This window comes from Heteronotia binoei, chromosome 8 (assembly GCF_032191835.1).
Source record: "Heteronotia binoei isolate CCM8104 ecotype False Entrance Well chromosome 8, APGP_CSIRO_Hbin_v1, whole genome shotgun sequence".
Taxonomy (NCBI): domain Eukaryota; kingdom Metazoa; phylum Chordata; class Lepidosauria; order Squamata; family Gekkonidae; genus Heteronotia; species Heteronotia binoei.
In genome coordinates this window covers 59,588,366-59,604,383 of record NC_083230.1, presented here as the reverse complement: position 1 = coordinate 59,604,383, position 16,018 = coordinate 59,588,366, and the positions used below count along the sequence as shown (strand labels likewise).

At 39.8% G+C, this 16,018-nt stretch overlaps 1 protein-coding gene across 1 annotated transcript in view; it reads right to left on the bottom strand.

Annotated features, from left to right (window-relative positions):
* The window catches only part of PTPRQ (protein tyrosine phosphatase receptor type Q), a 213,067-nt gene that overhangs the window by 159,494 nt on the left and 37,555 nt on the right, over nt 1-16,018 (bottom strand). The window contains exons 12-15 of the mRNA XM_060244417.1: nt 3,008-3,180; nt 2,667-2,877; nt 1,464-1,619; nt 1,172-1,351 (exon numbers count right to left, since the gene is read on the bottom strand). Of these exons, the coding sequence (XP_060100400.1) occupies nt 1,172-1,351; nt 1,464-1,619; nt 2,667-2,877; nt 3,008-3,180 (720 nt within the window). The remainder of the gene's footprint in view (nt 1-1,171; nt 1,352-1,463; nt 1,620-2,666; nt 2,878-3,007; nt 3,181-16,018) is intronic.

Sequence of the window (16,018 nt, the reverse complement as noted above, 5' to 3'; positions counted from 1 at the left end):
CCAGCCCCCCCCCCAGGAAATTGAAAAGTCTACACCCCTGCTGAATGCAAGGAAAGGAGAAAAGAGAGAGAGGTGATGCTTTTACTCTGGCAGTTTGTATGGAGGCTAGGAGATTCAACAGGTTTCTCCACCCACCCAGTAATCCCCCCCAGACCACCAAAAAATACTCTTTCATGCACAAAGAAAACAAGACTCACAAAACCCTGATGCAAACTGAGAACAGGAATGCCCCTTCAGTGATTATATACATCACCCCCCATCCTGAGGAAGTCAGATCGATGCCTGTGATTGCAAATCAGACTTGCCTGTCAGCTTCAGTCATTACTGGTCTCTCGATGGCTGGAAATATACCACCCATACCCACTTTTTGGCATGAAACTCCCTGGGTAGAGTTTCTTTGCCAAGAGTGCATGAGAGGTTCTGAGCTGGGCAGAAAGTTCGGAGACTTTCTGGACCAAACATTTAACTTTTGAACTGAGCTGTCCAAACCTCGAACAAGGTAAAGTCCAGGCCAGATTTTAGTTCGGTGTTCGGGTCTGTGCCCATCCCTAATTATTATCTTTGAACTAATTACAAGTGGAAACATGTTGACATATAGTACATCCTCCCCTCCCTCCTTATAAGGGTATTTCTGTGATATGGAGCTTCTTTTGGAGAAAGTTGATTTTAACTATCCAAAAGGCCATAAAAATCCTATGAAAGCCAGTAGAATTTTTGATTTCCCCACCTTGAACAGCCATGTGATATCAAAACTGACCTTTACAAATCCCGTCTTTTTAAAAAGCAGAATGTGGTATGAAGTAGGGTGGGTTTGGGGGGGGGGGAGGCCGTTCAAGAAACACAGAATCAGTGTTTTCTTAGAATGAAGAACAAGGTGAATGAATCTTTGGATCCTGGGCATGGTCTTGAACAGAATATTTAGTTGGATCAAGCAGACATCAACATTCAAGGCATTACTGAAATGAAAATGGCAATGATAGAACAACTTGGCACAATGAAATTCTGCACAAGTGAACTGCAGTATCCCAAGTACAACAAAATGGAAGTTTAGGAGGTCCAGAACTAGACTGTAAAGATACAGTAAGATGGAAACAACTACATTTCTGTTCAATTCAAACAAATTTGCGTAGTCACCATTACATTTTTTTTTTTAGAAAAACAAGACTCCTACCTGTAATCAAAATGCTGTTATTTGATGTTGTCATCTGGAAAGCTTTATTTGTATCCAGCTCCATTGCATAAACCGTGTAATGTATTATTTTCCCATTGGGATTCATTGGAATATCCCAATACAGCAAAACAGAGGATGAGCTAATATTTTTGTAATTTATATTTTCTACAGAGCTTGGAACTATGGAACAAAAGCAAGTCAATTTAATATGAGTGGAGGATTTAAACCACTGGAAATCTGTGGAGAAATAAAGAGGTGCCAGCATGAAATTATTTCAGTCATAAAATTTTACCTTGTTCATTTGTCCTGACAATGAGAATCGCTGGTGGTCCTTCTCCAATGATAGTGAAAGCAGACACAGCAACTAAATATTGAGTAAAAGGCTGGAGTTCCTTTACAAGATATGACAGCTGCTTAGCTGCAAGGTTGATGGTATCGGTCGTCAATGCTATACATTTTTAAGAAGGAAAATGTTGTTACTTTACCAGTATATTAAATATTCTCTCGCCACATTGATCAGCACCAAAGCAAATGATTAATTTTTTCTCATAAAACAAAAAAAACAATTATTTCAAAAGGAAAAAGTCTAATGTTGAGTAGGATAGAGAACTGAACCATATGCATTACAAAGTATATAATAAGAATGAAAAACAAGGGATGTTTCCATTTTTATAATGTACTCATTGGTTTAAGAAAATGTTCACTTAATTTTCACAAAGTAAATGGAATATTGTGTAAACTATTAAATATACACATATATATAAGTCAGTAAAAAAGTCAGTAGCATTATATCAAGAAAACTGGCTGTGTTTTTAAAAGTAACCCAAAGTTCTGGTTTCATTTACAACTGACCTTCAATGGAATGTAAATAAAATCAGAATGTGGCCTTCTGCCTTTTGTTCAAAGCCTTCACTCTAAAAATTTGGAAAGGCATTTTAAGCCTGTATCTGTCAGCCAAGTCTTATTTAATGGGTCATAAATACCCATACTTAACCAAGAAAAATGCTCCATTGATAATGCTGTGTAAGTGAGTGTGCTAATGACCTCACTGTGACATAGGGTCGTCCCCACCTGTTTGCTGCCCCATGTAGCAGATTTGTAACTTTTTGACATACTTACCTCCAGTGACATCTGAAAACCTATTAGTCAAAGGCTCATGAAGAAATTAAGGTCTGTATAGAACATGGAGATATGTTAATCTCCAATCACACCTGCCTTGGCAACTGTAATAACTGATTGTCTATGGAGCTTCTCCAATGACTCTGGCATCTTCTTTCTCTAGGAGGAAGGTCAACTGGGTGACAAGAGGCTAGCAGTCTCTGCTTGTGTGGCATTTCTCATTTGCTCCTAATGCAGTTTGTAGGCCAAAAAAATCTGATTTTAGCAAATGACTCATTAATAATTTGACTAAACTCTGTGCTAAAGATCACATCTGTTATAATGTCCTTTTGAACTATGAGGTAGGTATAATCAAAATAACAACAGCAACGCTTACCAGAAGCTGGATGTAATTCTGAAACTCCATTTGACTCTAATAAATTATCACTGGATATACTTGTAAATATTATTGGTGAAACTGAGGTTGTTGTTGGAAAGCTATCAGCTGAACCTTCATATAACTCATTGGCAGTCTGTATTTTATTCCACATGAAAGGTGATGATGTGTTATCATTTATCATGTCTAGATCCACAAATTCAATAAAGTTCTAAAAATGAACGACACACAAATTAGAAAAACTCTTTGGATAAAGTCCTGTAATTTCCAAATATTTATATTACAATGAAGAACCAGAGGTAATATGAATGCCAATAAAAACTAATTTAAAATCAAGTCACCTTAATTTTTCCTGTAAGAATTGTATCTTCAAGAATCTCTCCTGTGTCTTCAAGTGTTACTTTTATTCTGTACTGGGTGATGATTCCATTTGGTTGCTGTGGCTTCTTCCAAGCAATTCTGATAAAAGTTGCTGATACCACTGCTACATGCAAATCAAACACAGGTCCTGGAACTGAAACACAATGCATATGATGTGAATTAAACACTGCAACAAATATTAAAATTCTTCTGTCAAGTACTATGTAGAGATACACACTGGTTATATCAAGTAACAGGAGATATCTGTGCAAAAAAAATCAGCTTTAACATTTGTATTAGCATTAAAATATAAGGGGTTTCTAAGAAAGTTTTCAGGAGCCCCATGGCGCAGAGTTGTAAAGCTGCAGTACTGCAGTCAAGCTCTCTGCTCATGACCTGAGCTTGATCCCAGCGGAAGCTGGGTTCAGGTAGCCAGTTCAAGGATGACTCAGTCTTCCATCCTTCCAAGGTCAGTAAAATGAGTACACAGCTTGCTGGGGGGAAAGAGTAGATGACTGGGGAAGGCAATGGTAAACCACCCCATAAAAAGTCTGCTGTGAAAATGTTGTGATGCAACGTCACCCCAGAGTTGGAAATGACTGGTGCTTGCACAGAGGACTACCTTTACCTTTTTAAGAGAGTTGTCAGAGTTTGGATCTAAATATACAGTGTCTTATGTGAACAATATTTGTATTTATCAAGTTTATACCCCATTGCTTTATATTTTACCATACAATGCTATGGTGCACTGAGTTGTATATGTTAAAGGTACATCATTAGCAGATTTTTTAAAAAGTTAGCCAGGATGTATCCTACTACACATAGTTAGAATCATAGAGACATAGAGTTGGAAGGTACCTCTAGGGTCATCTAGTCCAACCCCCTGCACAATGCAGGAAACTCACAAATGCCTCCCCCTAAATTCACAGGATCTTCATTGCTGACAGATGGCCATCTAGCCTCTGTTTAAAAACCTTCAAGGAAGGAGAGCCCACCACCTCCTGAGGAAGCCTGTTCCACTGAGGAACCGTTCTAACAGTCAGGAAGTTCTTCCTTATGTTGAGCCGGAAACTCTTCTGATTTAATCTTAACCCATTGGTTCTGGTCTGACTTTCTGGGGCCACAGAAAACAATTCCACACCATCCTCTATATGACAGTCCTTCAAGTACTTGAAGATGGTGATTGTATCACCTCTCAGTTGTTAAACTGCATCCCCCAGCTCATGTAATTCCTGCCCTGAAAGAATAACTTATTGGGGCCAGGCCCAGCAGCAACCAATGGGCAGCTTGCTACCTTGCAATCTGCTCAACTCAATCAGGTGTGGTAATTATAACTTTGATGTCACAAAACTTACCTGAGCCCAGCAGCAGCCTGTGTGACTTGGCAGGATCCGCAGTGATTACCATACAACTCTCACGACTTCGCCAGACATTTCCCAGAGAAAGAGTGCCAGGGGGAAAGAAGGGAAAGCTGAGAGCCAGCCTGTTGTAGTGGTTAGAATGTCAGAGTAGGATCTGGGATACCTAGGTTCAAATCCTTTCTCTGCCATGGAAGCCCACCTGGTGATCTCAGGTGAGTATCATAGTCCTAGCCTAGGCTATATATCATAGAGTTGTTGTAAGCAAGGGTCATTTTGTAGAAAAAGAGGTGGTGGAGCTCATCCAGGGATTGTTATGCAGCTGCACCTACTATTCAATGGACAAGGTAGGTAAGTGGGGAGGAAGAGAGGGAGCCCTCAGAAAGGTTCAGGAGCTGCACTCCTGTGAGCTTCTGCGGAATTCAAGGCCTGGTTGTAAGGTTAAAATGCAGGATAAGATAATGATGTGCTTTGGGTTTCCATTGTGGAAAAAGGAATTCTATAAGTGAATTATGCACAATGAATGCAATCTGTATCTATATATCATGTATTATCTATATATATCATGTACCAAGTTCATAAGAACTAAGAGTTTTATTGTATTTATTGTGTAAAATTGTACCACATTAAAACAAGATAGCTGTAGAGGTAAAATTAGCTTCTTTCCTCAAGACCTATAATTCCAGTTTAACACTTACTGCCATCCAATGGCCAAATACCTGTTGTACTATTTCAAAAATATATTTTATTTATTTATTTTCTTGCCCTTTTCTTTGAGACTTACCATTAATAAATAAAGGGACCGGTTGTTTTTGTTTTATTTTGTCTCAAAATTTGCTACCAGAACCCTAGTCTATTATTTCACTGAATTCAAAAAGCAAATTGGAAATTAAGATCAAGATCCATTTATCAAACAAAACATTATATAAACCAGTTTCTATTTTAATTTTCATATCTAATACCTAAGCTGCTTTTTTTAACTCAAGAGCAGAGCAATTTTTTTAAATGAAAAGTGGAAAAACAATCAGGCACATGCCTGATATTCCTGTTTTTTCATGTTTCTAATAGAATAAACATACATGCTTCAAACATGATAATATGCACCACAATGCCATCTCAGTCATTTTGGTACCCAGAACAGTGCATTGGAAGCAAGTATGTTTCCAGACCCAGGCAGGTCCATCATCTTTCTCCGCCCACCCCTTCCCCTCCTTCATAGTTTGCCCGCCCCGCCTCCTCCCTGCAATCTGTCGTCTTCCTCTCCTTGTAGCTCACCCGGTCCACCTCCTCCCTGCTGTCTGTCATCTTCCTCCACCCACCCATTCCCTACCTTCATAGCTCGCCCGCCCTGCCTCCGCCTTGCTGTCCATCATCTTCCTCTGCCCGCCCTTCCTCTCCTTCATAGCTCATCCGGCCTGCCTCATTCCTGCTGTTCATAGTTTTTCTCCGCCCGCCCCTTCCCCTCCTTCGTAGTTTGCCCGCCCCACCTCCTCCCTGCCATCCATCATCTTCCTCCATCTGCCCCTTCCCCTCCTTTGTAGCTCGCCCAGCTCACCTCCCCCCTGCCGTCCATTGTCTTTCTCTGCCCACCCGCCACTTTCCCTCTTTCATAGCTCACACACCCTGCTTCCTCCCTGCCATCCATCATCTTCACCCACCCCTTCCCCTCCTTCATAGCTCGCCCAGCCCGCCTCCTCCCTGCTGTCCATCATCTTCCTCTGCCCACCCTTTCCCCTCCTCCGTAGCTCACCCGCCCCATCTCCTCCCTGCTGTCCATCTTCCTCTGCCTGCCCGCCCCTTCCCCTCCTCCGTAGCTCACCCATCCCACCTCCTCCCTGTCACTTGTCCACCGTGTGGGTGGTGGGGTGCAGTGCCACAGGGCAGCACCACAGAAGGAGGCTGTGGGCAGTGAGTCTGCCTGGGGCGCCACACACCCTAGGGCCGGCCCTGGACCCAGGGCTGCGAGGCATGCTGTGTGGGTACTAAATTGTCCTTTTGGATCAGCACAAATGATGCTTTCATCATGATAGGCATTCTGTGAATTAAGCACATACACACAATAAACTCTTCAGTATACTAATCTGGAATTTTCATTAAGAACTACTACTGGACTCTAATCACCATAGCTGATGTCTCATTCAGCTGTTGATTTATGGTGGCATTCCTTCAGAATACCTGCTTAAAGAATGCATGAATGCAACCTTTCAAACTATCTACCAAGAGTTCCCAATGTTCAGTTCCTTAGGCTAATTGCTTAGTGAAATCCCCAAATGATTTGGCAAGTTGTTCTTATGCTCCCCTAATTTTCACAACACATTTGTGAAATAATTATTCTCCTCCAGGATAATTGTTTTGGGCAGGAGAATTGTTTGGGGCATCGGTGAAGTGTCTTTTATTTTTAACACTGGTGGGCAGGAGAGATAGAGGCATGGATTCTTAACTAGCTGCCTTTAACAACTGCAGAGGAGGCAAAAATATTGTCTTCTGCTCCCTGCATCTCCATTCAGGAAACTGTCATCTTTCCTCCTTCATTCTGGCATTTTCTTTGTTCAACAGAGTTTTGGGCTCACTACCACAATAAAGGCAGGAGAGCTTGTAGAGCAGACCTTGCCTTACACTTACTAAATAATAATAAAAAAGAGAAGGAAACTCATCCACTATCAGGAAATCAAATTATTAATCAGAAGCTTTCAAGTGATTAATCAGTGTGCTGCTAGCCACAAAAGATCTTGTTACTAGGAATGGGCAAAAACTAAATTATAGACCGAATTTCATGACAAACCAGGATGGTTCATGGATTGCAATCTGGGCAAGGATGTTGTTTGCAAACCACCAGTGAACCAGCCTGGTTTTCTGTTTGTTCAGTTAAGGTTCATGGGCCAGACATGCTGGTGCCAAAGGCAATGGTGAGCCAGACCACCATGGTGGCACAATTCTTCAGTGAGCTCAGAAGGCATTTAAATTACTTCCGAGTTTCCTTGTGAACGTTGTGGTGGTTTCCATGGGGGGATGGGAGTTTGATGCAGGGGAAGGAAGCTGTCAACAAGGGAAAGGTGGTATGATAGGTTTGATAGTGGTTGCATGGGTCATGCTGATGGGTTAACCCTTGGAGGTGACAGACGAAGGTCAGGAGTTTGAGCAGAGAGAGAATGGGTCTCCAGCACCCAGGGCAGGTGCTTTTGTGGGGAAGGAGGTGAAAAGAAGGGGATTTACTAGCAGTGGCAGTGGTGGGGGGAGTTGGTAGAAAGACCCCTGGATATTGGAGAGGGTGCCAAAGAGAATCTTTTGAAAACTCAGTTCTTACATTATCTTTTATTAAATAGTCTTTATTTCTTTGTTCATCAAAGTCACCCACACAATTCTCTTATACCTATGAGTAATACATAATTGGGTATCTTAATTATTAAAGGTTTTGGGATTGGTTTGATTAGGACTTGCCAAGGTGACTGAAATATTTTATTTTGACTTGATAGGAGTGCCAACAATCTGGGGGAGGGATGTCCTGTCTCTTTAATAGAAACATAATTAACAGAAATGCATAAATAGAACTTCTCATGGCATGAAGGTCAGTAGCATCGCTTGGTAAATAGCATCCTGTTAAGCCTTTATTAAAGGCAGACAACACTTTCCCCCCAGGCATTTGGCAACCCTACATGACCAGGTATTTTGATTGCTGATTTATGTTATATCTTGTTTTCAATGTACCTGGTTTTAATCAAGTTAGCCTTCCTACATTATTTTGTAGGAAAAATGCCACATCGAACTGCAACTCAGCTCCCCAAAAGCCCATAGTTGAGGGTACATATGAGCAACAAGCCATCTATTCACTGTGCAAAAATCCAACAGCACTGCAGTGACACTGGTGTTTTAAATAGGTCACACTGTCCCACTAACGTAACTGGATCTATCTGAATTTCAGTAAGTGTGATTCACCCTTCTCCATTAGGGCCAATTAGGTAGAATACCCTGAATGTTCACCTTGTAGCACTCTCCTTTCCAAGCCTGGAATATTTTGCTTTTTATTCAAGCCTCTTGACATATAAGTGAAGACAGAATCTGCCCACAAACCACATTTTTGACCTGCTCCAAACCATCTGTATCTGTGCAGCTAAAGTGCATATCTACTATGATGACTTAAAAACGTCTTGATCTTGCTTCTGAATTATTTTTTTGCCTGGATCTTTTGATCCCAGCTTTGGAACCGGACACCTACCTGAACTGTACAACTAGGTAGACATAGTCACTTCTCTGCCCTCTTACATTATTTCCTTGGATTCTTGCCCTCCTATGTTTAATTGAGTATATTTCAGAGTGTACATGACTGCTTTGAATATTTGGTACTTAACAGAACTTTCCAATACCAAGTATTATTGCTGAATGCTTTATGTTATTTTGATTATTAATGTTTGTTAATTCTCCATCTATTTGTATTATTCCTCTAACTAAACCTTTGTTCACACTTCCCAAATTCTCAGTATTGCTTCCTAGCGTGAAGTGCTGTTTTTGCCATTTATTGAATGTCCTTTATAACCATTTGTTTAGATCACTGCCAAAGTTGGCAGGTTTCCTTTAAGCCAGATGTAGAACACGGCAGCAGTTCTTTCAAGCAAGGAGCACTGTAACCAGTCTTCTTTCTTATCCTATGCTCCGTTTATGAACGTTAATGTGGACTGGGGCCAGAGTGAAAAATAAGCCCCATTCATATTTACATGTATCTACTAAACAGATCTCTTTGTCCACACATGGTCACAAAAGACCACCATCTGCTGGGGACTTTCAATGAGGATTCATGGCAGGCTGGGATGTCCAAAGAAGTAACAAAACATCACAGCCAGAAGCACCAGTAGGGAAGGAGGACTCCAGCTGGTGAAATCTTCCTAGATTAAAGGGAGAACATGAGATAACCCACTTGCACTCCTTATGGCTTTTCAGGAGTAAATTTCAGAAACTAAGGTTTCTGCACTCAGTTGCTGAGTTGAGCAACAGTGGCATAAGAGATGTTTCTCCAAGCTAAACAGCCCCAAGCATTTTAACCTTTCTTCATAGGGAAAGTGTTCCAATCCATTAATAATTCTAGTTGCCCCTTTCTGCACTTTTCCTTTTTTTTGTATAAACAAATTTTTATTATTCTGCAACATATTGTAACAATAATATTCATCTAGTAATAAAAACTTCATACCAATACATCACATTTCCCCCCCTTTCCGTGGCCTCCACCTGTGCATTTTAAAAATTACAAAACAAACTAAAAATTAATTTTCAAATTAAGAATCTTCATTAAAAATAGCAGAATAACTATTCCTTTTAACTATAATCCTTATCAAACTAGGTTGAAAAAAACCCTTATTTAATAGTTTCATTATTTAACTGTAGTCCATTTGTTATCCCTCTAACATTCAACTATTATAAAAAATCACCAAATGTCCTTTAACTTTCCATTGTTTTTCAACGTATTTTTGAAATTTACCCCACTCAATTTTGAATTTCTCTAAATCAAATTCTTTTAAGATTCTTGCAAGCTTGTCCATTTCACTCCATTTCACTTTAATAATCCAGTTCCACTTTTCTGGTATTTTATCTTGCTTCCACATCTGTGCATATAATGTCCTTGCAGCTGAAAGCATGTACCAAATTGTCGTTCTATCTTGTTTCGGAAATTTTTCCATTTGTAATCCCAACAAAAAGATTTCTGGTGCCTTCTTGATGTTATAACCCAAAATATTTGAAATCTCTTGCTGAATCATTTGCCAAAATTGTTTTGCCATTTCACATGTCCACCACATATGGTAGAAAGATCCTTCATGTTTTTTACATTTCAAACACCTATCTGACACCTGATTGTTCATTTTTGACAGTTTCTTAGGTGTCATATACCACCTGTAAAGCATTTTAAAACAGTTTTCTTTTATATTATTACATGTTGATATCTTCATAGAGTTCTTCCATAAGTACTCCCATTGTTCCATATGTATTTCTTTATTTATGTTAATTGCCCATTTTATCATTTGAGATTTTACTACTTCATCTTCTATAGACCATTTCAACAATAATTTATAAATTCTTGAAATCAATTTTTCGTTATCGCCAAACAGCATTCTTTCCAGTTCTGTTTGTTCTTGTCTTATTCCATCATTTTTAATATCCTGTTCAAGCAAACTCTTAATTTGTTGCAATTGAAACCAATTATACTCGTATTCTAATTCTTCCACCGATTTTAGTTCCACCTTACCGCCGTGCATTTTTAACAATTGTTTATATGATAACCATTTCTGCTTTTTGATATCGGAATATAGCTTTATTACTTCTGTTGGCACAATCCAAAGTGGTTTCCTCTCATCCCCAAATCTTTTGTATTTCAACCAAGTTTTAAACAAATTACTTCTCATATAGTGATGAAAAAGAAGTCATCTATCTTACTTTTCCCATAACACAAGTATGCATGCCAACCAAAAACATTTCCATGATCTTCTAATGTTAATAATTTTCTGTTTAATAACGTCATCCATTCCTTAATTCACACCAAACAAACTGCATCATGGTATAGCTTTAAATCTGGTAATTGGAAGCCTCCCCTCTCTTTTGCATCTGTCAAAATTTTCATTTTAATTCTTGGTTTCTTGCCAGCCCATACAAATTCTGTGAGTTTCCTTTGCCATTTATTGAATTGCTTATTATCTTTCACTATTGAAATCATTTGAAACAGAAACATAATTCTTGGTAACACATTCATTTTAATTGCTGAGATTCTGCCCAGCATAGACAAGTTCAACTTATTCCATTTTTGTAGATCTCCATCAATTTTTTGCCAGAGCTTCTCATAATTGTTTTTATACAAGTCAATATTTTTTGTTGTTATTTCTATACCTAACTTTACTTTAGAAGTCACTTCACATTTTGTTATATTTTGTAGTTCTTCTTGTTTAGTCTTTGACATATTTTTACACAAAATTTTTGACTTCTGTTTATTTATATAGAAACCTGCCAGCTCTCCATATTCTTGTATCTTACGAAGCAGCAATGGTGTAACTTGAGTTGGATTTTCATTTATAAACATTACATCATCAGCAAACGCTCTATATTTGTAAGAAAAACCTTTCAATTTCAGTCCCTCTATCTCTTTATCTTCTTGGATTTGCATAAGTAATATCTCTAAAGTCATTATAAATACCAATGGAGATAGAGGGCAACCTTGTCTCGTTCCTTAACTGATTATCATTTTTTTCTGTCAAATCCGCATTTATACAAAGTCTTGCTTGTTGTTCAGTATAAATCGCCTTCACCATTCTTACAAAATCTTTTCCCAATCTCAGTTTTTCCATCACTGCAAACATAAAGCCCCAATGCACATTATCAAATGCTTTCTCTGCATCTGCAAAAAATAGTGCTACTTCTTTTTCAGGATGTTTCTCATAATATTCAATAATATCTGCCACCGTTCTAATATTGTCTCTAATTTGCCTTCTGGGAAGAAACCCTGCTTGCTCTTCTTTAATAAAATTGTTCAAATGCTGTTTCAGGCATTCTGCTAATAGTCTGGCATATATTTTGTAATGAAATTGGTCTATAATTTTTTACATTCGTGGCGTCTCTGTCTTCTTTTGGTATCAACGAGATTACTGCTTCTTTCCAAGTATTAGGTATTTTCCCATCTATTCTTATAGTATTCATCAGTTTTTGAAGTTTTGGTAATAGAGTCTCCATGAGGACTTTATAAAATTTTGCTGTGAAACCATCTGGACCGGAAGCTTTTCCCAATTTCATTGAGTTAATTGCCGCCTCTATTTCTTCCTTTCCAATTGGTTCATTTAATACCTTCTCCATATTTTCAGTTAAGGGATTTACATTAATTTTCTGTAAATATACATGGATTTTTTCCTTACCCACCGTATGACTTTTAAACAACTTGGCATAATATTTATAAAATTCTCATAATATTTATAAAATTCACTTCACCACTACCATTAGTGAAAAGATTCTCAGACGTGAATGTCAATGTGTTCTTTTTATTATTACAAGAACTTTTTTAAAAAAAGAAAAAGGATAAGGAGGATCTTGAAGAAAGAAATAAGCAGCGCCTTAAGTGACATAGGGTTGATAAGACCTGAGTCAATTTGTACACAGGTTTCTTGATTTATGTGAGACTAGTTGTTAGGTACCAGCCTTGGAGAGCCCTGTCCATGCTTCAATATATGGACACAATTTATAAAGGCTACAGTGTTCTTGCTAGGCTGGCCTGGATGCAATATTAAAAGGTCTTTCGCATGCAGGCAGCCATGATCCCAGCCTTGTGGTGGGATCAGATCCATTCACAATTGTGGATGCAATGAATGTCTCCAGCACAGCCAACCTTTGGAGAGTGATCTGACAGTGGGCGTGTTGTTCACCAGCTACGGTGTAGTGTAGATTCCCATGCCCAAACAGGGCAGGCATTTAAAAAATTCCTACTTTGCTGGGAAGTCACTTTCCAAGGGGCTGTAGCAGGAAGTCATGCAATTTTCTACATGAGAGTCCACTTTGTTCAGGCTCCCATGAGTTTGCATCCTGCCCAAAGACCAAAAGTATGGCCGGGGCTAAGGATACAAACAGGGGTAAATGACAAGGTGGGAGTGGAATATATTCCCCATCTGACAAAGGGACCCAGTCCAGTTAAACTTCAGGTGTTAGAACATTGGCTGCATAAGTATCCCAGTTTACAGGATCACACATATTTGTTAAATAGGTGTACTTCTGAATTTTGTATTCCATATGCTGGTAAGAGATGCCCATATAAGGCCTCTAATTTGCATTTGATTTGGGGAATGAAGTATATACTTAAAGGGAAAATTGATAGAGAGTACAAGGGTACTAAGCCCCTTTCTTTCTCCCCCAGTCCTTGACCTGAGGGTGTATCCATTGGGGGTGGTTCCAAAGAAGGCCCTATGGGAGTATTGTCTAATTCACCATCTATCATACCCTCAGGATAAGTTGGTGAATGATGTGATACCAAGTTATGTTCTGTTAAATACAATTTATTTAACTAAGCCATCAGTGTGGTGTGCTATTGTGGGCATGGGGCTGAATTGGCCAAATGTGACACCAGGTCTGCCTTTTGCTTACTACTGGTCCATCCAGACAATTTTGAGCTGTTAAGCATTGCTTTTGGAGGACATTTTTGAAGCATAGTTCTTACTTTTTTGGGGGGAGGGGTTTGAAATTGATACTGTCCAGCAAGTATCTAGGTTAGCACCAGACAATCTGAGTAATCTTCTGTGCACGGTTGATGAGGCTTTTTCAAAAAAGAATATGATTGAGTTACAGCAATTTATGGGTTACTCTTAACTTTGCATGCAGGCTGCTCAGAGTCATGGTGCTGGTCACGGCCTTTACTCTCTGGTGTCTACAACAGAATATATTTTTAAGCCAAGCTTGTACAGGGGGTCAAAAATGGGGTCACTGATGCTCTATCTCAAAAAATATGGAGAGATTCCATCAGTTGGCTCCAGAGAATGATCATTTTCCAGTAAGAATGCCTTTGGATTAGTGGCAGATTGGAAGGCTGAAGTTGAGAGGACAATGGTCTTAGCCCCTGCCCACAGCACCAGGAAATTGTATAAGAGATCTGGCCAGCAGTTTGTGACTTTTAGGCAGCAAGCATTGCTCCAGTAGGTTTGGCCTATCCCAGTTTTTATGTCAACAAATCTGGAAAATGCAACAGTGGCCACGGGATTGGAAAAGTTCAGTTTATATTCCAATCTCAAAGAAGGGCAATGCCAAAGAATGTTCAAACTATCGCACCATTGCACTCATTTCACATGCCAGCAAGGTCATGTTAAAGATCCTACAAGCTAGGCTTCAGCAGTATGTAGATCGGAAACTACCAGACATTCAAGCTGGATTTTGGAGAGGTAGAGGAACTAGAGATCAAATTGCCAAGATTCGCTGGATTGTGGGAAAAGCACAGGAGTATCAGAAAAACATCTATTTCTGTTTCATTGACTACGCTAAAGCCTTTGATTGTGTGGATCACAACAAACTGTGGCAAGTCCTTAAAGAGATGGGAGTACCAGACCACCTCCTGAGAAAACTGCATAAGGGTCAAGAAGCAACTGTCAGAACGAGATATGGAACAACTGATTGGTTTAGAATAGGAAAAGGAGTTCAACAAGGATGTATATTGTCACCCTGCTTATTTAATTTATATGCAGAGTACATCATGTGGAATGCTGGCCTGGATGAAGCACAAGCCAAAATTAAGATTGCCGGGAAAAACATCAGCAACCTCAGATACACAGATGACACCACTCCAATGGCAGAAAGTGAGGAAGACCTAAAGAACCTCTTGTTGAGGGTGAAAGAAGAGAGCCCAAAAGTAGGCTTGAAACTCAACATATAAAACCTAAGATCATGGCATCCAGCCCCATCAAACCGTGGCAAATAGAAGGGGAAGACATGGAAGTAGTGACAGACTTCACATTTCTGAGATCCAAGATCACTGCAGATGGTGACCGTGGCCATGAAATTAAAAGACGTTTGCTCCTTGGGAGGACAGCTATGGTGAACCTGGGCAGTATAATAAAAAGTAAAAGACATCACCCTGCCAACAAAAGTCCATATAGTCAAAGCAATGGTATTCCCAGTAGTAATGTATGACTTTGAGAGCTGGACCATAAGGAAGGCCGAGAGCAGAAGAACAGATGCTTTTGAGCTGGGGTGCTGGAGAAGAATCTTGAGAGTCCCTTGGACTGCAAGAAGATCCAATCAGTCAGTCCTAAGGGAAATCCACCCAGACTGTTCCCTGGAAGGTCAGATGCTAAAGCTGAAGCTCAAATACTTTGGCCACCAAATGAGAAGGGAGCACTCCCTGGAGAAGACCCTGACGCTGGGAAAGACGGAAGGCAAAAGAAGAAGGGGACAGCAAAAGATGAGATGGCTGGACAGCGTTACTGATGTAACAAACACGAATTTGAGCAGACTTCAGAGGATAGTAGAAGACAGGAGGGTCTGGCGTGACTTTGTCCATGGGGTCGCAAAGAGTCAGACCCGACTGTGCGACTGAACAACAACAGCAACAAAAAGTTTAACACCTGTTACAATTCTGTGTAACTTTGAAATATATCTGTCCAGTCCATTAGAGGCAAGCTGTCTGCACTTGCCTTTGCTAGCAAGGCAGCTGGTTTTAAGGAGACAGGGAATTTTGGGATATGAAGAATGCTGAAAGACTGTTCTTGATAAGATAGCACAAATCAGGACCCTCAAGAGCCCTTTTTCCCTGTGGCCCTGAGGGGTCTTAAAACCCAGTGGTCTGCTCTTTGCTATGATGTATATGAAGTTTCTCTTTTTCATGCTGCATCTTTGGTGGCCTTGGCATGATATGTCTGGTCATTCCCTATGTCTTTAGGATGTCCACATACCGGACACCAATGTTCGTATTACGGTTAGGCATCAAAAACTGATCAGCTCCACAAGGGAACAGTGATTGCATTGGGCCTGTGCACAGAGAGGGATTTATGTCCAGTAGGAATGTTGTGCAGCTATTTGGCCTTTAGGGATGGGAGCAAAGGCTTCTTATTCCATCATAGGGATGGCACTCAATTTATAAAATTTCAGTTTGGAGCAATGACAAAGAAAGCTGTGGACTCCTTGGAATTGATTCAG